We start from the raw sequence: 25,204 nt of genomic DNA, 5'->3' as shown, positions 1-25,204 counted from the left end.
AGGTCCTTTTCCAGAATGAGACTTACAGAGACCCCACAGAGACCGACCACTGACGTACCGTGACGCCCGAATCCACTTTCAAGCTACATCCTCGGGCAGCCGGGATAAGTTGCAATTGACATTTCGTGTTGGACTTCAGAAACAAGCCTGGCTTTCATGCTGCTGTTTGAACACGGGGGAAATCACTCGCAAAGGTCACTGAGCCCATTTCCTTTTCTTTCCTCCCGGTGCGTCTAAATAGACCTGGAACAGCCTGCTTTCAACTGCTCCTCACTTACTGGAACATGTCTATATAGGGAGGAAATATGGAAGAAGAAAAAAGGGAGGGATGAGTTTACTGTGGGATGAGAAAAAATTACTTTATTAATACAGTTTTAATATACAATAGATCACACAGCACATCTGACAGTCAATTATTAACTATCTACAGAGGTTTTCTACTTTCAAAAATATACTAAGACTTAAAATGCAAAAGGCATGACATACAGTTGTCACTATTAAATTCCGATTGAGGTCCAACAGGCAGGTGAGGTTCCTTGTGGCCTTGAAACTTCAAGATGATGCAGAGAAAGGTCCATATCACTATTGTTAGTGATGGAAGGTCACATCTGATCAGATGGTAACGATAAGCCGCTCAATTTACTGTACAGTAAGTGCCAGACTAAAAATATAGCCGTTTGCGGTATACACTACAGTCCAAAAATTTGAGGTCAGCTAGACAATTTCATGTTGTTCATTAAAACACACTATTGTGTTTATATACACACACGAGGTTTCAAAAGTTTGAAGGTCACTTAGAAAAGTCCTTATTATTGAAAGCATTGCTTTTCTTTTTTTTTAAACTACATTTACGATGTCAAGACCAGAGGTCACCAACATTTTTGAAACTGAAAGCAACTTCCTAGGTACTGATTAATGCTAAGGGCTACCACATTCATACACACTTCTGAAATAACTAATTTGCTTGCATCATCTTTAAATCATTAATAATAATGATATCCATTTATGTGAAGACACCGATTGTATTAATGATTTCTCACAAAGATCAACAATGATTTAACAAGGTAGGAAAGAGATGCAGTAAATTTCAACATTCAACACTATTTTTATAAATCTCTGCAACTGATTACATTTTAGATGGTCATTTCTACAGCATTGCATCAGTCACAATTTCTCATCACTGCTGAGCTATTTTGAGAACAGGCACGGGCTCCCCATGTAGTACTTTGGGGCTACCTGGTGCCTGCGGGCACCCTGTGGATGACCCTTGGTCTAGCATGTATTTCTGATTGATTCTATGTCATCTTCACTGGAGAGAGAGAGAGAGAGAGAGAGAGAGAGAGAGAGAGAGAGAGAGAGAGAGAGAGAGAGAAAAAAATTACTTTCAACATTCAGGACATTTCCAAGTGACCCATAACTTTTGAACAGTAGTAATTGATATTTAGTTTTACTGGTTAGTAGTGTATTGACCCGTGAGCTAGTGCGATTCTTTTTTAAAACGCAGGACAACAACATGTCTCTGAAGTCCATCTTTGCTATCCCACAGGTGATTGAGAGTGAAAATCCCCCTCTCTGCCACAAACGCCTCAAACAGGTGCAGACCGCCACCCACACCAAAGTAGTGGGTCTTGGTGGCCATGTAGACGTGTCCGTCCGATGCCAAAAGTTTGTGGAGGGTGTCATGTAGCGCAGGGTAATAAGCCGTGTTGTAGATCGTCTCTGAAGTCATGATAATGTCGTATTTCAATGGCGAATCCTGACTTGAGGTCAAAGTAAGAAAGGTGCGCCAGTCACCAGAGAAGAACTGGCACCTTGGCAGTAACATATCTCGTCTGTTATGTTTTGGTTTCATCTTACACTCTTCTTCCTTGTCGGTTGTTCCTTTACCCTTCCTTTTTCCGTCATCATCATCATCACTGTCATCATCTTGGCAATTGAGAATGACATTAGACACAGTGAGCTGCTCAATCACTGTACTGTTGTAGTCTTGGAAATGGACTTTCCTGGCTCCTCTTTTCAGGGACAAAATCCCCAAGAGCCCGGCGCCACAGCCGAGATCCAAGACGGCCTTGCCGCCGAACGTCTCGCCTTCCCTCTCGATTACCTCCAGGAGGTCGTACGTGCACTCCCACACCTTCAGTCCTCCCTCGTACACTCCCGAGATGAGGTCAGACCTCTGCTCGGCCGTGCGGGACAGAACGTTCTCCGTGTCCTCCCTCTCACAGACGGTCTTCTCAAAAACAGTCTCGTTGAGGAAGTGCAGGGGAGGAAGAGTGCCGATGTTGAGCGTTTCACAAATGGCATCATCGAGTAGGTGCAGAGGATCAGAGGGTAAAAAGTGCTCTTTGGCCTCTTTTACTGCAACTGCTGGGTTGCCAGTTTCATTTGCCTGAAAATTCAAAGCAGTACTTCAGTATTGTGGAACATTGATTCAGTTATGATACATGCAAGTCTCTTTTACAAAGCATTCCTGCAAAATTGTGGAAAGAAAAAGATAGATTCATTACTACTCACACATGAATTGTCTTCCCAAGACACAAAAGAGTGATTAAAAATACAGGAACAGATTTGTCACATTAATAATTACATAATATGAACAATTTTTTTTATTATTTAATCATATTTTTGGGCAAATAAGATTTTTAAATTGACATATTTTCATTACATGCAAAATGTTGCACTTTTGCCACATAGTTTAAACCTCAGCATTATATAGTACTGTTCCTCTTAGTAGGTATTGGGACAGGGGGGGCGATATACCAGTTTAAAAAAAAAAAAAAAAAAACGTTTTTAGATAAAGGAGACGACTTATAAAATATGCATCAGGTCAATAAATCAAGTCAAGCTACTGGTATAGACTCACCCGCAACTCAAATGATGAGTGCTATTGAAATGGATGAATATATGTTTTGATCACTTTAGGATTAACAACAGCATTACAAATCGTCCATGTGATTGAATGAATGACCAGCACAGTCAACACGTCACGTGTTGATGATTTGTCGACCAGTCAGAATAATTGGGATTTTTTTTTATCCCTCATGACATCGATCCCTTACAAAGAGAGTAATTGTCAGCATAACAGTAAAATATCTCACTTCCTCTCAACTATTCATTCATTTGATGCTTATCACGAGTCATTGACAGACGCCTTATTATGGGGACTGGAGAGTATCTTGCAGGTTACTGACTGTGAGTGGACGCTCTCTAGCGGATGACAGTTTAATTTGTGGATCTAAATATGCACTGGAAATCCAATTGCAATGAAGCAATTTCTTTGTTTGGATTTAGTTAACATTAACAAGTCTAAAGATTTACTCTATTACAATAACATAGGTCTATCCCCACAGCCACCTTTGAACAAACATTTTAAAGTCAAAGACATTACAAGCACAGATTGCATAATGGGAATAATAACCCAATTTATTCCACCTGGAAGGACACTTGTATGATACCAGTCAATCATATGCGAACAACTTAAAACAAATAGTTTTGATTTTACTTACGGGTTTAGAAACAATGTTTAACGATGCATTGCCCTGCACGTCGTCCATGTTTGTTATTCCAGTTACGTCGAAATTAAAACAAAACGACATTTCTGACACACAAAGTTAAATTGGATCGAGAAAGCTACCTGGTTTGTAGCCACGTTACTAACTAGCTGCACACGCCGAGCGAAAGCTTTACTCCGCGCACGCGGCGGCACGTCAATTCCCAGAATTCCTTGCGATAATAGTGACAAATCCTGACTCCACATATGCGAAATAGTAAAATAAGTCGTTAGGCAATTCATGTAATACTTCGGTCGTATATATGTCAAGTTTAAGATGTGTGGTGGTGCTAGTTGTGTTGAAATAAGGTCAACAGGACTGTACATCCGGACTCAAACGACCATAATGCTTTTCGCCGCCCGCGCCTCACTCTCGCGCATGCGCACTAACTCACGGGCTCAAGCTCCAGCTCAACTGTCGCACGAGCTGTTCTCTATCTGGCGCCCCGTCGCTTCTTATATCAACATAATACTGATCTTGTCGCCCTTTTGAAAATGTCGACTAGAGGATGTATTTCACCAGGTTTTTCATTCATAAGAAAGTGAGTACTCCTGCACACAAAAAAATGGCACTTGCGAGACCTCACTATGCGCACCTATTTATTTGACAACACAAGAATGACATCTATAAAGAGGCCAACGAGGGATTTGGCTTTACTGTAAAAATCTGCGGTAATGGCTTCAAAATGTTTTGGCTATATGGGACAAAAGCAAAGATGACCGCTTCCCAATTGTCATTGTAATTGTCCAACTCTACGACTATAGTGTATTTTCATTGTACAAATGTCAATAGTCGGCCATCGTTCCAGGAAATTCTGCACAGATAACCGTAAAAGCCTCCGAACTCACCCTATCTGGAATGCTGTTAAACACGATTATGTCTTTGTCAGACTTTTGTTTATGTCATTAATGACCTCGCCCTACCACAGCCACACTTCATTTGATCATTGAAACCAGTGCTTATCAAACGTTTTACTCCAAGTACCACCTTAAAAATACTTCACCTCTCCAAGTATCACCATAATGACCAACATTAAAATACAGTACCTCAGTAGGTCTAGGTGTTCATTAAAACGAGGTGGAGGTTTTATTCCTAAAAGGTATATCTATAATTATTTTAAACCACTGAACATGCATAGTTTGAACATTAACACTGTCCTTAACTATAGGAAGATAAAAAAATTACATAAGAAATTATTTAATTAAAATGTGTTGTACATTAATCAATCGATCCATTTTCTGTACCGCTTATCCTCACGAGGGTCGCGGGCATGCTGGAGCCTATCCCAGCTATCTTCGGGCGAGTGACGGAGTACATCCTGAACTGGTCGCCAGCCAATCGCAGGGCACATACTGTATAAACAAACAACCATTCGCACTTACATTCCCACCTACGGGCAATTTAGAGGTTGCACATTAATATTTGATGAAAACAAACAGTTCTAAGTGATTGACTGCAAATATATCCATCCATTCAATCATTTTCTTTACCGCTTATCCTCACTAGGGTCGCAGGCTGCTGGAGCCTATATGTAAAAGTTAAATACAACGGAACTATACTTATTAACAAATGTACTGTACTGGATTAAAAACACTATGTACAGTTTGAAATTTTAATTCAGTGATGCTCGTACCACACTTTGCGAACCACTGATTTAAACAATATGTTTCGCAAACTTGAATATAGCATGTCACATAATTACTAAACAGGAGTTGAACCAAAACATCAAACAATAAAATGTAAAAAAACAGACAAAAAAAAACAAATTGGTATGTGCCTCATCAACAGACTAATTTGGCATTGAGTTGATGATCAGTCAGTTGAAAGAGCTTGGTTCTGTCTTATTGATGTTAGTTTAGAGACAATTTCAAGAGTGTTTTGAAAGTATTTTTAAGATGCTTCTTAGGGTTTAAGGAGATTAGGTAACATTGTTTTGAAAATCCACTTTATGACAGTGGCTTTGACAGTAGTGTCTGTGTGGGAGTTTATTTAAGACACTTTTCAACTTCTCAAGGTTGTCAGGTTCTTTGCAGTGGAGTTCAAACAGAACCTGACAATTGAAAGCTGTTGAAAAGTTTATTAACTACACTGTGCAGACAGTGTTTTAAGTATCTTAATCTGAATGTTTTGACTCAAATACAGCATAAAGGTAGGGCGATACGGCCTTAAAAAAATTTTTTCCCACAAAAACCTAATTTTAGTCATTTTATTCCCCTTTGCTTGTAGAAAAAGCAAAAGACAAATGATAATTACTTCATTGAAAACACATTTTTCTTTTTTCTTTTCCAATTTGCTTTATTTCTCCTAATACCAAAAAAACACTGTAATTTGCAGTTTGAAAGCTAATACCAAAACAAAAACCGTAATTTCCAGCTTGAAAGCTCAGGTCAAAGGTTTCCAACATGTCGATAAATCACTGCTATATGTCAGCAATATTCAGCCTTATTGACTCTGATTGCCTTCCAGTGCTCCTTGTGATTAGACTTAACACCAATCTGAAGGGCCTGACAGCAATATTCAGCCTTATTGACTCTGATTGCCTTCCAGTGCTCCTTGTGATTAGACTTAACACCGATCTGAACGGCCTGACCGGTATCGGCCGATAATTAGCATTTTATGCTGGTCGGCTTTAAAGTCATATTTCGCCGATTGATCGGCTCCGCAAAAGACATTTACTCGGTGTCGCTATCGTGTACAGTATATTTGAATCCAAAAGCTAGATTATTTTTAGCCTTGTCGCGTGTCTTTTGACGTAGTCCTGTAAATCTCGGACCACCAATAAAGTTATTTAAAAAAATGTGTGCTGGTGGTCACCGGTGCTCCGGAGAGGACTTAAATTCAAGGATTCTTTGAGGTATGTTACCGTACTTTTAACAGCACTCGCAAGCAGGCAACAAAACGTTATATAGCCTAACAGGCTAGTGCTAGCACTCACGGTTTGTACGGAAACACGCGTTATGCTGACTCATGCTCGAAAGTTTCGGTGTGTGTGAAGTAAGTTAATTGCAATAAAGTAATTTAATTACAGTAAGTTAAAACCCATTATTTCTGTCATGTTGTCATGTTGGTTTGACCTGACTGATTAGAATACATGACCTGAATACAGAATACCTTAAGATACTCAGTAGACAGTGAACAAGTATATACAGTAAATGAAAAAGTAATTTAAATAGACAGATTGCTCCACCTTGTGATCGGATCGGTTATCGTCTTTTTAAACTCTGTGATCGGCCCCAAAAATCCTGATCGTGTAAAGCCTACTTGTGATATGGAAAACAATGGGGAATTGATTAATCTGCCTCCCCTTGACTTAAGGGTGCCATATTTTACCAAAGCATCTTTTTCTTGTTTTTGTGATGTAATATTGTCTATGGTGTCTCAGTAAACATATGAAATATGAATTAAAATCGCTAATGCATTCCAAAGTGGCTACAAAACTGGCTCAAACAGAAGTAGCTGTCAGAGGGGCCTTTACTGGACACTCATATGACAAAAACAAGGTGTTTTTTGACACTTTTATACTAAGTCCATGTTAGAAACTCACTCTTTGGTGGTCTGAATAGCCAAAATATGGGACCTTTAATTGTCCTACGAGTACAAGCAGACATTAACCAGTCTAATATTGTATTTAAAATAAGAAAAAACTCTAAAGACAGTCTCAAGCCATGGGAACAAAATCAAGAAGTAGAAAAGTTAACAAATAAAACCAGTAACATAATTAAATCTCCTAAAATCATCTCCAGTGTATTTTTGGGTGTTTCTTTCGTATAGGTGATTGCCTGTTACAAGTGCAGGATGCGGTGGTGGTGTCCCTCCTCTCTCGTGCACCTGTTGCGCTGCATGCTATTGCAGCTGTGTCCCAGGAGAAGGGGATGCCGGCTGCCTCTGTGGATGTCGAAAACCCTGGCCTACTTGAAACTGCTGCTGCACTCACTTTTCTATAATTCGCTCACGGACTCAGATGTGGTTTTTGACTCTCTGTTTGAGCCTTTGTTATGGACTGTGGATTATCTGACACGCTGGTTTGGGCTGGTAAATATGTGCATGCTCATATATTTGTATCCAACAAATACACTCAACTTAAATTTGTAGTGAGAGCTGTTTCCTGTTTTTGGTGCTGTTTTGTAGCTAATTTAGGTAACCAGTAATAATGAAAAACCACAATAGGAAGTATTGGTGCTCTTGTGTTTTTGTACCATAGGTGTTTGTGTGGATGGTGGTGGTACTGACCATCTCCATCTTGCTGGTCATCTACGTTGTCCTTCTGCCTAACGCATTCATGACATATTCTACCGCGTGGCTTGCTTGGGACCTTTGTTACGGGCACTGGAACCTCGTCATGATCGTCTTTCATTACTACAAGGCCGTCAAGACCTCCCCGGGGTATCCTCCTACTGTAAGACTGACGCTCAAGGCACAAGTCATTTGTATTCATTTATTAGAGCAATCATTCTTGATTATCTTGGATTTGTTTTAGGAAAAAAATGACATTCCTTTTGTATCTGTCTGCAAAAAATGTGTCATTCCCAAACCAGCAAGAGCACATCACTGTGGTATCTGCAACAGGTCAGTCATTGTTTTAGTACCCAAATACAAATACTATTATTAATTTTACATTAATTTAATTAGACTTTACACCGATCTGATCGGTTTGATCGGTATCGGCCAATAATTAGCATTTTATGCTGATTGGCTGATCGTCTTTCATGTCATAATTCACCGATCCAATCAACGACATCATCGATCGGCTCCGCAAGAGACATTTACTCCGCGTCGCCATAGCGTATGAATTTATTTTTAGCCTTGTTCCGTGTCTTGTGGCATAGTACTGTAATTATCTGACGGCCAATAAAGTTTTTTTCAATCCTTTCGGTGAAAAACACGTCAGTTGTGGGAGTATTTGGCGGTGTCTCAGACAAACCACGTAAATTATTTGCAGTCTGTGCACAACAGAAGTACGTCATCTAAATTCTTCAACACAACAAATTTGATTGGGGACCTGAAGAATGTACACAAGGAGGAGCATGCCACGTTCAAGCAATGCAGCGTGAAAAAAAAAAGGGAAAAGCCAAACCGATGCAAACTCTGGACAACACCCGTTCATATAGCCTGGACAGTGAGAAAATTAGAGTAAGCATGTCATTAACAGTATTTGTTCAAGTAATTTCATTGCAATAAATGCCGACTGGTTAGAGCGTCTGCCTCACAGTTCTGAGGACCGGGGTTCAATCCCCAGCCCCGCCTGTGTGGAATTTGCATGTTCTCCCCGTGCCTGCGTGGGTTTACTCCGGGCACTCCGGTTTCCTCCCACATCCCAAAACATGCATGGTAGGTTAATTGACGACACTAAATTGCCCGTAGGTGTGAATGTGAGTGCGACTGGTTGTTTGTTTGTATGAGCCCTGCGATTGGCTGGCAACCACTTCGGGGTGTACCCCGCCTCCTGCCCGATGATAGCTGGCATAGGCTTCAGCACACCCGTGACCCTAGTGAGGAGAAGTGGCTCAGAAAATGGATGGATGGATGGATGGATGGATGGAAGTTAGCACCCATTATTTCTCTTATGTCGATGTAATGTTGATTTTACCTAAACTTGTGTCAGTGGCCAATCCTTCAATTCCCCCTAGAGGTCATTGATGTTTTAACTTTGTCTAAAATGCTAGAGAATACGTTTGAAGATACTCAGTATACAGTACACAAGTATATACAATACATGAATACATGTAAATAGACACATTGCTCCATCTTGTGATCGGTTATTGTTTTTCTTAAACTTGCTGATCGGTGATTGACCCCAAAAATCCTGATCGTGTAAAGCCTAAATTTAATAAGATTTGATTAAAATCCTCATAGTCCCTGTAAAGTGAGAAATAAATGTTTTGTGAATTTGACATACCACAGAGAAATACCAAATGGGAATGATTAAAAAAAAATCGCCCTTACCCTGCTCTTCTGCCTTTCTCAGCGTGACCTGCGCATGGTGCAAGGTTCGCGGCTGACAACGAGGCGCTCAAAAGCGCCCATGCCAGCGTGAAGCTTTCCCACCCCCTTCGCTATTCTGCCTTTCTCTCTGTGACATACACACACTCACAGCCGACAACGAGACACGATGCGGACAAAAGTGCTCAGGTTCTTATATAGTCTGTCACAGGCCCCATTTTTGCTGCGCCCCAAAAAAATCAGGAAGACTGAAATGGTGGAAAAACTATTTAATGTGATATCCCCACAATTGAGTATAACAAAGTTTTCAGCAATTATTTTCAAATACATATAATATGTTTAGAAACAAACCTCTTAATTCACTTTACAGGGTCTTTTATTTCCCTCACTAGAATCTATTCATATTAAATATCCATTGATATACATTAAAAAATGAAATGAACAATGCAGTATTTTAAAAACTGCAGTTATTCTGACTTCCTCCCACATTCCAAAGGCATGCATGTTAGGTTAATTAAAGACTCTAAATTGTCCATGAGTGTTATTGGTTGTCCACTGGCGACCAGTCCAGGGTGTACCCCAACCACCCTTTGCCCAAATTCAGCTGGGATCGACTCCAGCTCACCCGCAAACCCTAATGAGTATAGGTGCTATAAAAAATGGATGGATGGATGATTTATTTTCTATCAATCAATGCAACTTATATTTCGACACAAGCCCATTTGTGAGACAAATAAATTTGATATTATATTAACAATATATTTCAAAGCCTAGAAATGTTTGCTGTCATTCGCCATCTTATTTGATCAAGTATGAAAATAACTGAGACTGACATATTCTTTTCTGTCTACAGGTGCATTCTTAAAATGGACCATCACTGTCGTATCCTTTCTCATGTACGTTGTGTAGCATCTTGCAGTGGCACGTGTTGTTTTGATCCTAAATGTCTTCCAATCAGCCTGGCTGAATAATTGTGTGGGTCATTTGAACCACCGTTACTTCTTCTCCTTTTGCGTCTTCATGACATTGGGCTGTGTGTACAGCAGCTTGAGCGGCAGAATCCGTTTCCTGGCTGCGTACAATGCCCTCGAGGTGAGTGGATGGCACTCGTAATGCGACGTTTCATCTTATTGAACTGCTTGGAGCTTGTGATTCTGTCCTGTAATGCTTTTCTATTGTTGCTACCTTTCTTTGTGGGGTCTCTTCAAACCCTGTGCTTGGTGTATGTGGGCTGCTGCTGTAGCGTTTTAAGCATTTGGAAATGGAAAAACCGGGGGTACCCGTAACAGGGATGGGACCTTTAATAGGGCTTCTCCCCACTGGCCAGGTACTAACTCAGTAATAATACGTGTCTCTGATTGTATTCAGATAACTGATCCTACTGCTTTTATGTTTTTTTTTATTTTATTTTATTTTTTTTACTAAGACTGACTACGTGACACCTGCGCCATACTCTTTTAAGGAAAAGATCATGGATAAGAGCATCATCTACATGTGGGTGCTCACCAGGTAAAACATTTTCATTATACAAGTATTAAAGTAGCATCGCATTTGTTGTAGTGGTACATTCGCCTAACTTTGGTGCAGGCAGCGTGGGTCCAGTTCTTATTCAGTGAAGGTGTGAATGTGAGTATGAATGGTTGCCCCTCTCCAAATGTGCCCTGCGACTGACTGCCGACCAGTTCAGGGTGTAGTCGGCCTTTCAGTGAGTGTAACCAATCTCCCCTCTCCCGGCATTATGGAATTCACCGACACACGGCACTTCTGTGACAACTCTACAACAACCTCAGAAGGTGGAGAATTTGCTAGGCCGACTTCATCCCTCCCTTCTGTGTCATTGCCATTTGTAGAAGCGCATGGAAAAATACCGGCTTTTAAAGGCAGTGTTAAAGGGCTAATTAAAATGTGTTGTATAATTTCAGCACAGTGGCAGTGGTCCTGGGAGCACTGACTACGTGGCATGCACTTCTCATATCCAGAGGTGAAACCAGCATAGAAAAGCACACCAACTCAAAAGAAAAGAGTCGAATGGAAAAAATGGGACAGGTGAGTGTTTTGCATAATCGAGGTGTCGTGATGAAGCTAAGGGCTGTTTTTCAATCGTTTAAATGTATAGAACTGTAAACGTATCTCTTCACCTTGTGTGTCAGGTTTACAAAAACCCATTTAACTATGGCAAGCTGCATAACTGGAAACTCTTCCTTGGCGTGGAAAAGAGACGGTGTGTTTTCTCTGACATTTTTATCTTCAGCTGCAGTTGTTGTTATTATTTGTATGAAACCATTTGATCTAACCTCTGTTTGCATGTCACCTTTGCAGTCACTGGTTCACACGTGTTCTGCTGCCCTCCGCTCACTCGCCACTTGGCGATGGCTTGACGTGGGACAGCTTCCCTGTCAAAAAGGAGCCAATACAAGTTTAAGCAGTCAAGCTGCTCCAAGCCTACTTGGCATTAAGTGGGGTACACACACACCAATTTTTACCATCTTAACTGATGTTCAAAATGAGAGACCCTATATGAAATGGGGGGGGGGGGGGGGGGGGAAACTGCTCTTATAGTTTGTGTTACACACATAAGAATATTGCCATTTACCCGAGCCGGAAGGAAGTGCTTCGGCCCGTTTGGCCGATTGCTGAAGTTGGTTGGGCGTATACCCTATTGTAAGTTTCCTTGCCCAAACCAGATGTCTGCCGTAGTACCAAGACTCACCTGTGAGAGGTGGAATGGTGCCAGAGGGCATCCAGACTGCTGGAAAATGCAAAGAAGAAAGCGTAGTAGTAGCAGTAGTAGTAGTAGTAGTAGTAGTAGTAGTAATAGTAGTAGTCGAAGAAATGGAGGAAGCTAAGCTAATTATTACCTTATCTGCTAACTCTATTGCGGTTGCAAACTCTTCGCGTTGTCATTTTTATTGCAATGAATGACTAATGAGACATTTTATACAAACATTCAACTCAACAACTTGCTCCTCTATTTGTGTCCGGCAACAGCGTTACATTTACATTTCACATCACAATATTTACAATCGTAGCATGTTTAACATTTACGATTGTCAGCCCCGACCGTTTTCCGAGAAGATTGGGAAGGAAAAAAAATCACTCGTAACACACAAAATGTTCAAATTCGGCCTGGCATTCGGTATGTGTGTACCCCGCTGGCTTCAAGCTGGATCCTGATGGTAGTCAAGAAAGTGGGTGAAAACAACCTCCAATACCTCAAAAACACTGCGGAATCTCAACCGAGTTCGATATTTTATCAGTCGCTTTGATTGAATTGAAGCAAATAATTTAAGGACATTAACTGCTCATATTCTACCTGAGCTAATACTTGATGAGCCTGATCTACACCCCAGTAAACACTATTATTTATCTGTATTTTTTAATCTGTCTAACTTAATAAATCTTGTTTAATTAACTTCAAACGTGGTTACTCTTAATCAGAATCACTCTAAATACATAACACGTGCACCCGGCCAATGGTAAACAACTGTGTCCTGCTTTTTATTTGGTTTCAGGGTCTCATCTCATCTGTTACATCACAACATTGTTTGGGCAGACTGACTGCACACACACACACAAGATGCAATGTCAGTCTGGGATTAATTCAAACGCATGTCAGATTTGAGCTTTATTTGAACACATGGTATTAGAACTAGCGGCACGGTGAGCGACTGGTTAGAGCGTCTGCCTCACAGTTCTGAGGACCAGGGTTCAATCCCTGGCCCCGCCTGTGTGGAGTTTGCATGTTCTCCCTGTGCCTGTGTGGGTTTTCTCCGGGCACTCCGGTTTCCTCCCACATCACAAAAACATGCATGGTAGCTTAATTGAAGTCTCTAAATTGCCCCTAGGTGTGAATGTGAGTGTGAATGGTTGTTTGTTTATGTGTGCCCTGCGATTGGCTGGGAACCAGTTCAGGGTGTACCCCGCCTCCTGCCCGATGATAGCTGGGATAGGCTCCAGCACTCCCGCGACCCCTGTGAGGATAAGCGGATCAGAAAATGGATGGATGGATGATATTAGAACTAAGAGATATGATGAATGTGTTGCAACAGATTTTGTCACTGTTGTCAAATATTTTGGCTTAGATGGGATTCTGAATGAATTGGCTATATAAGAAGATAAAATTAATACCTAACTTAATAATTAACAGGACAGGAATACAAAATATAAGATAAAAAAATTAAAGGTCTCCATTCTCCGACAAATGCACACACACACACACATGCGTGTCATATGAATATAGTATATGAATAATTTCCGTACCGTTTATCCTCACTTGGGTCTCGGATGTGTTGGCTCAGCTGACCTTGGGCGAGAGGTAGGGTGCACCCTGAACTGTTCGCCAGCCAATCGCAGGGCACATATAGACAATCATTCACACTCACATGCACAACTAAGTGCAATTTAGAGTCTTCAATCATGCATTTTTTTAGAATGTGGGAGGAAACCCACCCAGGAATGGGGAGAACATGCAAACTCCACTCAGTCCTAACCAGTCGGCTACCGTGCCGTCGTATACGGATCAATTACTGTTATTATAAACATTCTTTTCACAGTTCTGTAACCTGATTCATTCATATTTCTGTTGAGAATAATAATCTAATCAAATAAGCGTAGGCCTAGCAGTAGTTTTAATCATTATCTGTTGAATTCACCCAAAAACACGGTCAATATTGTAATAATTGTTTTATAATATATTATTAGGTTTGATTATTATTACAGTAGAATCAAAATGATGACTCCTTGCAGCCTCGAACGTGTGCATATAGCAGATGGCGTGCTCATGATGCTATGTAGAGAAAGGACAAATGCTACGTAATCAGACACGCTTTGCTCTTAAAAATAAGACTTCCGGTATGTAGTTATGAAATCAATACACTGGTAGGTTAACATATGCGCATTTTGTTGTAGTATGTCTCTATAGTATGATTATTTGTCATATCCACCGCTTCGACGGTACGTTCACGTTTGATACCTGGTACATTTAGTTAGCCATTGTAAGTTTTATTTTGAAAGGCATGCTGTTCTAGTTTCAGCGTTAACAGCGTCTGAAGAGATGGTCTTGGCAGCGCATGCGCGCAGGCTGATCGGGCTTTAATTCTCGAATGCAAACCTCTTGCACTCTTTCAGATCTGTTTTGTTCTGCAGGATTCGGTGGTGAATTAATTTCCATTTTTTATTCCATTATTTTTAATTGGTGAATAATTTATAGTGCTTATTGGAAGGTTTCTGTAGCACAACCGGAGCTTTTTTGACAGTCGTGGTCTCTTGAGAAAACTCGAAGTTCGGATGTGGCAAGCAAACTGCCGACGAATGCATCATTTAGCAGATTGGATCTCAGGTGGGTAATTAGGTAGAGGAACTTTAAAAAAAAAAAGAGGTCAATAATAGTTTTTTTCCAACAGTCGTCGTAAATTTACACATGAAATGTTTTTCTTTCCTTCTTTCTTTTTTAAATCTACATCTATCATGTAATAATTCACAAAAGTGATTGATAGTGGCGCGTGGACCTGGCGCGTGCTCTGGTCAGCTGGCAGTACACGTGACGTAAACATGGCAGATCTAGCAGGAACACGCTGAGCTGTCACAATAATTCCCTCACATAATGCTTTTAATTCACGACGAACACCTACCGTATATCGTATTTTAACACCGTATTTTTGTATTTATTTAGCATGTGGACGTGATTTATGTGCAGGTACAGTGATGGGGGGCTGCGTGGGGAGGAGGAGCAGGAGCGACGGCCACGGGAGTGTCCGTAGCTTGACTAGGGGCAAAAAACGTGGAGGTAAGCAACTACATTTGTGGAATATTCATATGCAGTATTAGGAGCGTCAAAGAGCAGAGCGCCGAGCAAGTGATTATTTCCGAGATTCTGGTTTCAGGCCTTCCTGTGTCAAGTTGCATGTTCTCCTTCCTCCTACACCCCCAAAAAATACTTGCCAGTTTCACTGAAGATTCACAATTGTCCACAGTTATGAATGGGCGCATGGATGGTTGTTTGTCTGCCTCTGTATGTGTCCTGCGATTGGCTGGAGACCAGTCCAGGGTGTACCTCGCCTCTCGCCCAAAGTCAGCTAGCTTTGGCTCCAGCTTGACCCCCGACCAACACAGGCAATTGCACGAGGCCCCGAAATTTCCTAGGGTCCACGAACATCTAAAGAAAAAAAAAAAAAAAAAAAAAAAAAAGGATCGGTTTCTTCGATAAAAAGCATTTTTTTTGTGTGTCTGAATTCACGCCCTTAAAAACACATCAAAATGCTTAATGTATTATGATCATTTCGACTGCCCAATACAACAATACTCACATGCATATAGTATTTATCCAAAAATGACTAATATTACAGCATCTTACTGAGTCAGTCACAGTGGTAGTCATAGTAGAAGTAGTATTCTTCTTTGTTTGTCTCTGCATGATTGTATTATCTATTTATATTGCCTCCCAGTGGTCAAGGTGGGCACCTTAAGGAGCAGCACGATGAATTGAATTGCAGCATTAAATTATGATGCACAAAATAATTCTTTAAATTGCATTTAATTATGTTATTACTCCAGGTTTTTATAATGTACATTATAGAGTGCTGTTTTTCCTTTTTTTTAAATCCCATAACACAACCATTTTGTTTTGGGGAGGCTGCAACGCATTAATGGCATTTCCATTTATTTCAATGGAGAAAGATGGTTTGAGATACAGTATAAATGTTTTGAGTTATGAGTGTGGTTACAGAATGAATTACATTTGTATCTCAAGGCACCACTCTATTGCACATTAAAGTTAAATAAAATGTATACCTAGATAAGTTTTAAAAACAGTTAATGATTGATAGCAAATGTCTTGCACATAAAATATAAAAACAACTGAACTGTACTGAGGCAGTGATTCTTTCGTGTACCACAAGAGGCAGCCAGGGTACTACTGCCATAAAAAATGGATGGCTGGATGGATGGATACTGCAAAGATCAGGAAAATCTTTATTTTTATTATTATACATTAATGTCCTCTGAGGCTTTATTCATTTTTAGAATTGCACGTTTGGCTGGATCAAAGGCTCTTGAGGGCCATCAATAGCCCAGGGGGCATTGGTTGCCCTCCCCTGATATAGAGGGTGTTTTAATCCTCTTGTTGGTTTGGCATCGTATTATATGTTGGCTGCATTCGAGTGGATTACTATTCGTTGTGTCTGAAGGGAGATTAGGATACTTTGAAGGGACATGTTGGTAGACATCATAAGAGATAACTAGGAGGTATAATAATATGTAGTAATATTATAATCTACATGATGCAGATGGAAATGAAATACAAATGTGGCATTTACAAGTCTTTAAGTCGGAGAACAATCAGCACATTCTGTTGAACTGAATCAAATGCAGTACATATCCAGGTACTGTATTTACAATTTACATCCATAATACCTTAGCAGGTAACACTATAGTTGGTTACAATTAAAAGTTACCCAGTTGAAGATGTAATAGTAGTGTAACTATTTCAATTATTTCCTCAAGGTAATATACGTACTGTAACTAATTACATGTGATTACATTTCGAGTACACCATTTTGAATGCATCAACGGGACCCTTAAATGTTTCCTTAAAAAAAAAAAACTGAATTAAAACCATAGATCTTTATTTAGCCACATATTTGTTCTTTACACAAATAATAAACTATAACAAAACATGATCAAATCTAAATACATAATAAGATTGTTGCATTATACGGCTACAGTATATACTGTACATAAACATGTGTACAGCATGTGGAAAATATAAAACTATGTTGACCTAATGTGCACAATTTAGACAATATCGCTTCATATGAGTGAATGTTCGATAAAAAAAAGTCAAAAATTATAAAGATGAAACTTCTCAAAAGTCAATGTTCAAAAATAACTAAAGTCCAACCATTTCAAAATCACAGAGAAATTAGGTCATATTTGGAAAAATATGCCATGTTTGGATTATGGCAAAATGGAACGTGACGAAAGAGAGCCAATCACAAACGTCAGTTTTAGAAGGAGGAAGTGATATGAAAAAAAACCTGATCTTTTTTTCAAATGTACGGTAACTGCAATTGTAATCATGGAAATTTCCAAAAGCAGCTATAATTTAATCACACATTTTCTCCCCGTAATGTAATGGATTACAATGACATAAATTCAGAGGTGGCTAGAGTAGCCAAATATTGTACTCAAGTGGGAGTACTGCTACTTTAGAATAATATGACTCAAGTAAAAGTAAAAAGTAGTCCTCCAAATATTTACATGAGTAAGAAAGTACTCAGTGAAAAATAAAAATAACTAAATATGAATGTGCAAATTCAGATACTGCTGAACAATACCACTTAATCTAAAACATAAATAAAGTCTTTATGAAATAAACACATTGCAAAAGAGATGTTCCATCTCATCTGATCTTTTACTTGGTTAAATAAAGTTTAAAAAAATAATAATAGTAATAAAATAAATCTGGCTGCACAAGGGCACACTCCCTCTTATAACTCTCATGTGGCTGTGTTCAGTAGTAACCAATCACATTCAAACTCATTAAATGGGAGTTCACACATACTTACCAGGCTGCCAACATTTCAATTGCTAAGTTGCCCAAAACACATGCATGCCTTACAGAAACATTCTTTGCTTTATTTACTGAAATGACCAAATGTAGAAGCAATTCGTTGACCAGATCTATTAATGGTGTGTTCATGCATGCGTGCGTGCATGTGCATGCGTGCGTGTCCGAGCAAGTGAGGGAGCGAGAGATGACAGAACGTCCCCCAAAGATGCATGTTTTACAGTTACTTATGACCATAAAATAGGGCTAATGTTGCACAGCCAAAACAATAACAAAAACATCTGCAATTTACCCCAAGGTGTTTTCTCAAGCCCCTCCTGGAAGCCGTCACCTTATCGTGATGGAGGGGTTTGTGTGTCCCAATGATCCTAGGAGCAAATCTTCACGCCCCTGGTAGGGTCACCCATGGCAAACAGGTCCGAGACCAGACAATGCACGGCTCCATAAACCCCTATGAAGAAGCCTATGGTCACGAGCTGTGGGTCGTGACCGAAAGAACAAGATCCCGGATACAAGTGGCCGAAATGAGTTTCCTCCGCAGGGTGTCCGGGCTCTCCCTTAGAGATAGGGTGAGAAGCTCGGTCATCCGGGAGGATCTCAGAGTAGAGCCGCTCCTCCTCCACATCGAGAGGAGCCAGATGAGGTGGCTGGGGCATCTGATTCGGATGCCTCCCGGACGCCTCCATGGTGAGGTGTTCCGGCCATATCTCACGGGGAGGACACCCCGGGACGACCCAGGACACGCTGGAGAGGCTACGTCTTGTGCACCACCGGATTCGGATTCTAATGCGGAAGTCGAAGACTAAGTTTAAAAATAGATCGTGCATGAAATAATTGGTAAATAAAGGTAGAGAGCGGCATATAGACCATTCTTCTCAGCATATAACATTCAGTCATTCATTTTCCGAACCGCTTATCCTCACTAGGGCGTGCTGGAGCCTAAAAAATATGATGCATTAAAACTACTTTGACAAGTACAATATATCCAAAATGTTACTTGAATAAACGGTGGACGACTGGTTAGAGTGTCTGCCTCACAGTTCTGAGGACCGGGGTTCAATTCCTGGCCCCGCCTGTTTGCACGTTCTCCCCGTGCCTGCGTGGGTTTTCTCCAGGCACTCCGGTTTCCTCCCACATCCCAAAAACGTGCATGGTAGGTGAATTGAAGACTCTAAATTGTCCGTAGGTATGAATGTGAGTGCGAATGGTTGTTTGTTGATATGTGCCCTGCGATTGGCTGGCAACCAGTTCAGGGTGTACCCCGCCTCCTGCCCAATGATAGCTGGGATAGGCTCCAGCAGTCCCGTGACACTTGTGAGGATAAAGTGGTACAGAAAATGGATGGATGGGTAACAATACCAAAACCACTGTTAAGATTCTACCGCAGATTTTAAAGACGGATGCCCACACTTACTCCAACCCACCCTCTTTATCCAAGCATGAGAGCTGCACAGAGTTAGGCTGGCTTGCCACGCCAGAGGCTAGGTTGCATGAATGAGTAAGGATATTAAAAGTAAAAATGGAAGTGTATTGGTACCCATGCTATTCTGACTGTTCTGAGTCAGGCCTCAAATCTGTGTCCTGATTTTCACTCAAATATCCAAAAGGTGTCTTCATGCTTGGATGTGTCATTCATCATGCATTATGCTGAAGATGGAGCCTGCACAGAAAGCCCTCTTATCACTCCTAACCTACTCAGTGTCTAACAGTCACACAATGTAAATTTGAGAGACATGACGACAAAGGCCCAGAAGTTAGCATTTGACAAGAATACGCACTGGTGCTGGCTGTTCACAGAATTCCATCCTATGGAATGTTGACGGGGTTTTATTGACTGCTAATAGGTTTGGCATGCTAGCAGCCTAGCGTCACTCATTTTTATCCTTCCTCTAAATAGAAGTGATAGGATTAGGCCTCTTGTGTAGAGATACAACCTTCAGGACAACCAGGACCCTAGACTTACTCCACCCAGTTTGAACTCTTGTTCCATGAAGAGCAGGGAGAGGATATTTATGGTTTGTCATTAGAACACATAAGTGGAGGCGGTAGGGTGTTTATATCCAAGAACTTGGGTTAGGTGGTGGTGCACATGGTCAACTAAACAAGACAGACCGATTTGTTGTTGTCAGACACGACTGTGGATGTAGCCGCGTTCACAATAACAAAACGGCTATGGGAGTTCCCAACTCCAGGGAATACAACTACTATCACTCTTCAAATCCACCTTTGAGGATACTGCTGACAAGTAAGTTGGATTGATTGATTGATTGATTGATTGACAGCTGGACAGATAGAGAGGTCAATAGATGGATTGATGAATTCAGGTTACAATACAAAAAAAATGCAAAGTGTTTGTTTGCAGCTACATACAACATTGTGTTTTTAAGATATGTTCTTTATTTTTAATTAAAAATAAATTTACAGATACTCTGCATGCTTTTTACGCTATTTTGACAATTACAATATGAATGGTGCCTATGACAACAACAAACCTCTTCCACCTTGTTGACTCTTATAGAAATGTTTTATTTATTAATATCTGTTCCCTCCTGTTCTGCAGAAAACAAACTCACAATTGCACCAATATAATCTTATTTCCACTTGAATGTTGTATTTATTTATGTTTGGACTCCACAGTCTTCGTTATTAATGTAGCATGTAATAACTCTACTCTGTAATAAGTAGAATGTCACACAGTAGAGCAAAGATCTCTTCTAGACAAACGCAACTGTGATCAGCACAAAATTGTACTTCACAGATGCACCTTTTACATTGCCTGAATTCAGTATTTCAGATGAATGCATTATTCATTGAGAAATAAAAGAAAATGTCAAATTGTGAAATGTTAATGGCTGCTTCCTCGCAGATTGCCAAACGAAATAGGAAGAAAAATTATGAATTGTAATATAATACTGTGGACGGTTATACCTTTTTAAGATCATCATGCGACACACAGAATAGAATAAGCCTCGCAATTGGGAAACAGGTGGATAAGATAATATTGAGTATATTGTACAAATCATTTCAGCTCTTGCAGTACATGTGCTGATGTTGACTGTCATTGGCCGAAGCGTGCTCCTCTGTCCAGCCAATGCCCTTTGAGGATAGCCACAGAGAGCTAAATCCTGTTATGTGGCACCTGATTACCGCCTATAATCCAGCAGCGTCCACCCGTGTGTGGCTCACATGTACAGTATGTGTCACTACTCACTCCACTAATCCACACACATGAGAATGCATCACTTTAATTATACCTCCTATCTCGGTGTGAGTTAAATTATATTTTTCTGTATACTCACGCCGATAAATGCTCCCTTTATCAGGTCTGATGAGACGAGCAGCTGTGCGCCTCGTAGCACTACTCACTGATCACAACATTAGGTTCACCTATGAGATCTTTGTACTGGCGGTATCAAATAATCTGCCTTTACAAAGATAAGGCCTATTTATTGATTGACCGGGTCAAAGAGGTACGGTATTCATTTAATAATGTTCATTATCCGTTTAATGAAGAATGTGTGATAGAGCTTTTCTATTTCTGTAGGTGGACTTAATTTTGTGTGGCTGTAGTAAATCAGTTATCAGATGCTGTAAGCTGGGAGTCTACCATGCTGGATGATTGAATTCAATCATATTACATTTTTGTCTTGATCTTTGAAATGAACTGTTACGCATAATTGTTGATTACTAATGAGATGATCCTGTCTATTTAATTGTATTGAAGTGGGCATATTTTACTCACCTGAATATAACCTACAGTACTCACAAAATGTTAGGAATATTTGGCTTTTGGGTCAAATTTGAGCATGAACCTAAAATGCACTAGACTGTAACCTTTCCAGGCCAACTTAATTTGACATTCTAATTTGACTTGCTGTTCTCTAACAAGGTGCAAAATACAGAACAGGTGTTTGATCCATGAGTCAACCATTACTTTTCCTGATTCAATTAGAATGGGTATTTATTAAACCAGTCCTCTTCATCATGCTGCTCACATTTTGACATCACAAGATGATCAACAGTAGCTCACAACTGCGGGGCGAGGCTTCAAACAGGGTGTTCTCAAGAGAGAAGTGGCCACAGTGCTTGAAGTGTCACAGAGTGTCATCAGCAGGTTGCAACAGAGAATCTGGAAGAGTCATAGAAAGGCGTAGAGGTGGAAATTTTCATGAATAAGGATTTGAACCAGTGACGCTTCAGTCACTGGACAACCCGTTCTACCTACTGAGCCACAGCTGCCCAGTAGGCCGTGCGCCTGTACTGAAACATTGAACAGACATGCATTAAAAAGTCACGATACCGCAATCAAACCTGTGCAAGGGACGGGAGGCGAAAGTTCTCTTTGCAATCTGTGTTGTCTTAGTTCCCCCCCAGTCTTTCTATATTTGGTTATGTTTGTAATATTGATAGTAGAGATTCAGGGGTAGGATTAAATGAAGTTTAATAAATCTCTTAGCTTTTTTCTTTTCTTTTTCTTTTTTCAATTCTTTGTTTTGGGGACTTGTGTAATGTTTATAAATGAATGAATTCAAAATAATGCTGTTCAACTAAGAGTTACTGTAAGATTTTTTTTTACTATAAATTTCATTTCAACATTCGTCATGATGAATTCACTCGTACTAACTGAAAGTTTTCTGTGTTTGCCTACAGGACGGAACGAACCTCTCAAGAAGGAGCGTCCCAAGTGGAAAAGCGAGTATCCGATGACCGAGGGCCAGCTCAGGAGCAAGCGGGACGAGTTTTGGGACACGGCTCCGGCTTTTGATGGACGCAAAGAGATCTGGGACGCGCTCCGAGCGGCAGCCCTGGCCGCCGAGTGCAATGACCTGGAGCTAGCGCAGGCCATCGTGGACGGAGCCTGCATCACTCTGCCTCATGGTACGCACACGCGCCTCATGCGCTTCATCTTGCTCGGGAATGCAAAGTGTTTACATTTTTTAGCATGAGCGCATAAGTCGCTTGACATCTAAAAATGTCAGAGGGCAGTTTCCGACGGCCGGGCAACACTTGTTTAGAGATTACGGCACTAATAGTTATTACATAATTGTCCTGCATGACCACTGCCACTGGATTGGTTCACCCAGAGACATGGAAATAAAAACACTGGCGTGTCAAGTGCATATTCATCTACAAACAAAAATTGATTGCTTGTTAGTAGAAGTGAAGAAAAATGTAATTTTATTTCATTTTGTTCTCTACTACTGCTCTGCTACAAGTATTGTTTGTCTCGTCTACTTCCCTGCACTAAGTCACAGTAACACTGCAAATTTCACCCAGGGATCTTAAAATATTCTGATTTTGATCCTGATTGTGAAAAACAGATTTTTGAAAAAAACACATTTTTATCCATATTTGCAGACAATTTTAATGGGTATGAGCTACCCTTTCACAAAGCTTGATAGAACTCAGTTGCCGTATTTCATCAAATAGGTGGTTTTGGTTTTAGCGTCATGTCCGCTTCATGCGCCACATGCATGGAGCTGAATGATTGAATAGTTATTACACAACTACTGGTTATCACATATTTAATGACAGAGGTTATTTTGATGTCAGATGGCGTCCCAGTGGCTTGTCAACATATTGACAGTGGAAACTGTCATGCCATGTCACCGGCTTCCTTAATGCGTTGCTGTGCATATACAGCAGTTCATTTGGCAGCTTGGAGATTGAAGTGCTTCACAGTTCACACTCACTGTTTTAGGCTCGAGACTCAATAAGTAGCCACTCCTTACTTAGCTCAGCCCCTATTCATCATGGAAACCCATTCCGTACTCGACATTGGCCCAGGCGAACAAGTGACTCTTTCGCATGAGACAGCTCAGGAGCTGTCAAAACAAGCTGATTTCAACAAGGCTAGAAAAATAGAGGGTGTACTATGCTGTAATACTTGATCCTTGGGGTATTTTGATGACAGAATGTCACAGACTAGGGACATTTTTTAAATGGTGAAAAAAAATGCAGAATACGGTGGATATAAAAGTCCACACACCCCTGTTTTTGTGATAAAAAAGAGACCAATATAAATAATGTTAAACCTTTTTCCACCATTAATGTGAGCTATAACCTGTACAACTCAACTGAAAAAAACAACAAAATATTTTAGAGGAGAATAGTAAAAATAACCAACTGAGAAAATGTAGTTGCAAAAGTGTGCTCACCCACTAATAAGTGCGGTTGTAGATGTGTTCAAAATTAACTAGTCACATTGAAACTCATGTTAAATGGGAGTCAGAACACAACTGTCACCATTTAAAGTGCCTCTGATTACCTACAAATAAAAGACATCTGTTCTAGTCGGCTTTCTGTTGGGGTTTGAAGATGATTTGAGTTATGGTTTGCTAATTTAACTTCCAGATGCAGCTGAAAGTGAAGGAAATAAGTATGATTCCCACTACAGTATTTGCAGAATTAATACCTTAGTTTATTGTCATTTTTAGAAATGTTGACACTTTCACTGACATTCGTTATGTGGGAAATTATGCAATGACTTATTTTCCAAAGTATTTTTATTTGAATCGTTTATTTTGTATCCATACAGGCACTCTCACGGAGAGTTACGATGAGCTGGGTAACCGCTACCAGCTTCCAGCATACACTTTGGTACCGCCAGTCAACCTGATCAATGAAACGTGCAGCGAGAGCAAAGTCTGTGAATCCACACAAAAGCAAGTGCAGCCGCCTCCTTGCAGGCAAGAGTTCCAGCTGCGTGTGCGACTGTCCTCAGGTAAGAACAGAAGAGAAAAAGAAAACACGGTTAAAACTAAGTTGATATACAACTTTTGTATTCTTTAGGCGAGGATGTGCGTCTGACAGCCAGCTTGGCCGACTCCGTCGGCGAGCTGAAGAAGCAGCTGGAGGATCAGGAGGCCATCGACGTGTGCCACCAGAGGTGGTTCTTCTCTGGGAAACTCCTCACTGACAAGACTCGGCTGCAGGATGCTAAAATCCAGAAAGACTTTGTTGTCCAAGTCATCGTCAACATGCAGCCTCCACTTATAGCCAACTGAGAGGGATGCAATGATTGGGGGGGTGGGGGGGGGGGGGGAGGGGGGGGGGGGAAGTCGCCAGAGAGATAGATCGAGAGTGGGAGAGACAAAGAGAGAGAAGCTTAGCTGGAAAGGTTTATGCACTGGAACCTTGTGTACAA

At 40.6% G+C, this 25,204-nt stretch overlaps 3 protein-coding genes across 9 annotated transcripts; 2 read left to right on the top strand and 1 right to left on the bottom strand.

Moving 5' to 3' along the window:
* On the bottom strand, positions 1-3,956 carry mettl18 (methyltransferase 18, RPL3 N3-histidine). Of its 2 annotated transcripts, XR_009790673.1 has the most exons (3): positions 3,635-3,956; positions 487-2,389; positions 1-288 (listed from the first exon to the last, which is right to left on the bottom strand). XR_009790673.1 is itself a non-coding variant. In XM_061788936.1 (2 exons), the coding sequence occupies exons 1-2, from the start codon at positions 3,594-3,596 to the stop codon at positions 1,478-1,480; spliced, it is 1,002 nt and encodes a 333-aa protein (XP_061644920.1). In that variant the 5' UTR covers positions 3,597-3,951; the 3' UTR covers positions 346-1,477. The 2 variants fall into 2 exon arrangements, 1 of the variants encoding a protein (XP_061644920.1); XM_061788936.1 differs by lacking the exon at positions 1-288 and having other exon boundaries at positions 346-2,389; positions 3,507-3,951.
* zdhhc16a (zinc finger DHHC-type palmitoyltransferase 16a) lies at positions 3,907-12,903 on the top strand. 2 transcript variants are annotated; one of them, XM_061788934.1, is made up of 11 exons: positions 3,907-4,092; positions 7,323-7,583; positions 7,753-7,947; positions 8,029-8,117; positions 10,345-10,373; positions 10,450-10,583; positions 10,735-10,818; positions 10,918-11,000; positions 11,414-11,537; positions 11,642-11,712; positions 11,811-12,903. In XM_061788934.1, the coding sequence occupies exons 1-11, from the start codon at positions 4,060-4,062 to the stop codon at positions 11,911-11,913; spliced, it is 1,206 nt and encodes a 401-aa protein (XP_061644918.1). In that variant the 5' UTR covers positions 3,907-4,059; the 3' UTR covers positions 11,914-12,903. The 2 variants fall into 2 exon arrangements, with proteins under 2 accessions (XP_061644918.1, XP_061644919.1); XM_061788935.1 differs by lacking the exon at positions 10,735-10,818 and having other exon boundaries at positions 3,911-4,092.
* ubtd1a (ubiquitin domain containing 1a) lies at positions 11,827-25,091 on the top strand. 5 transcript variants are annotated; one of them, XM_061788939.1, is made up of 5 exons: positions 11,827-11,952; positions 15,187-15,276; positions 22,708-22,935; positions 24,596-24,781; positions 24,850-25,091. In XM_061788939.1, exons 2-5 carry the CDS (start codon positions 15,195-15,197, stop codon positions 25,062-25,064), a joined length of 711 nt encoding a protein of 236 aa, XP_061644923.1. In that variant the 5' UTR covers positions 11,827-11,952; positions 15,187-15,194; the 3' UTR covers positions 25,065-25,091. The 5 variants fall into 5 exon arrangements, with proteins under 5 accessions (XP_061644923.1, XP_061644922.1, XP_061644925.1 ...); XM_061788938.1 differs by lacking the exon at positions 11,827-11,952 and adding an exon at positions 13,054-14,829; XM_061788941.1 differs by lacking the exon at positions 11,827-11,952 and adding an exon at positions 20,187-20,302.
* Positions 25,092-25,204: the final 113 nt, after the last annotated feature.

Source organism: Phyllopteryx taeniolatus, chromosome 11 (genome assembly GCF_024500385.1).
Source record: "Phyllopteryx taeniolatus isolate TA_2022b chromosome 11, UOR_Ptae_1.2, whole genome shotgun sequence".
Lineage (NCBI taxonomy): Eukaryota > Metazoa > Chordata > Actinopteri > Syngnathiformes > Syngnathidae > Phyllopteryx > Phyllopteryx taeniolatus.
The sequence above is the reverse complement of the archived record's forward strand: the minus strand, read 5'-3'. Positions and strand labels throughout refer to the sequence as shown.

Coding starts and splice junctions, on each gene's coding strand:
- zdhhc16a (XM_061788934.1), top strand. CDS start 4,060: ATGTATTTCACCAGGTTTTTCATTCATAAGAAA. Junction 10,819..10,917: donor GGCTTCTCCCCACTGGCCAG/GTACTAACTCAG, acceptor TTTTTTACTAAG/ACTGACTACGTGACACCTGC. Junction 11,538..11,641: donor GAATGGAAAAAATGGGACAG/GTGAGTGTTTTG, acceptor CTTGTGTGTCAG/GTTTACAAAAACCCATTTAA.
- ubtd1a (XM_061788938.1), top strand. CDS start 14,778: ATGTGGCAAGCAAACTGCCGACGAATGCATCATTTAGCAGATTGGATC. Junction 14,830..15,186: donor TTTAGCAGATTGGATCTCAG/GTGGGTAATTAG, acceptor ATTTATGTGCAG/GTACAGTGATGGGGGGCTGC. Junction 24,782..24,849: donor GCGTGTGCGACTGTCCTCAG/GTAAGAACAGAA, acceptor TGTATTCTTTAG/GCGAGGATGTGCGTCTGACA.
- mettl18 (XM_061788936.1), bottom strand. CDS start 3,596: ATGTCGTTTTGTTTTAATTTCGACGTAACTGGAATAACAAACATGGAC. Junction 2,390..3,506: donor TAAACATTGTTTCTAAACCC/GTAAGTAAAATC, acceptor TTGAATTTTCAG/GCAAATGAAACTGGCAACCC.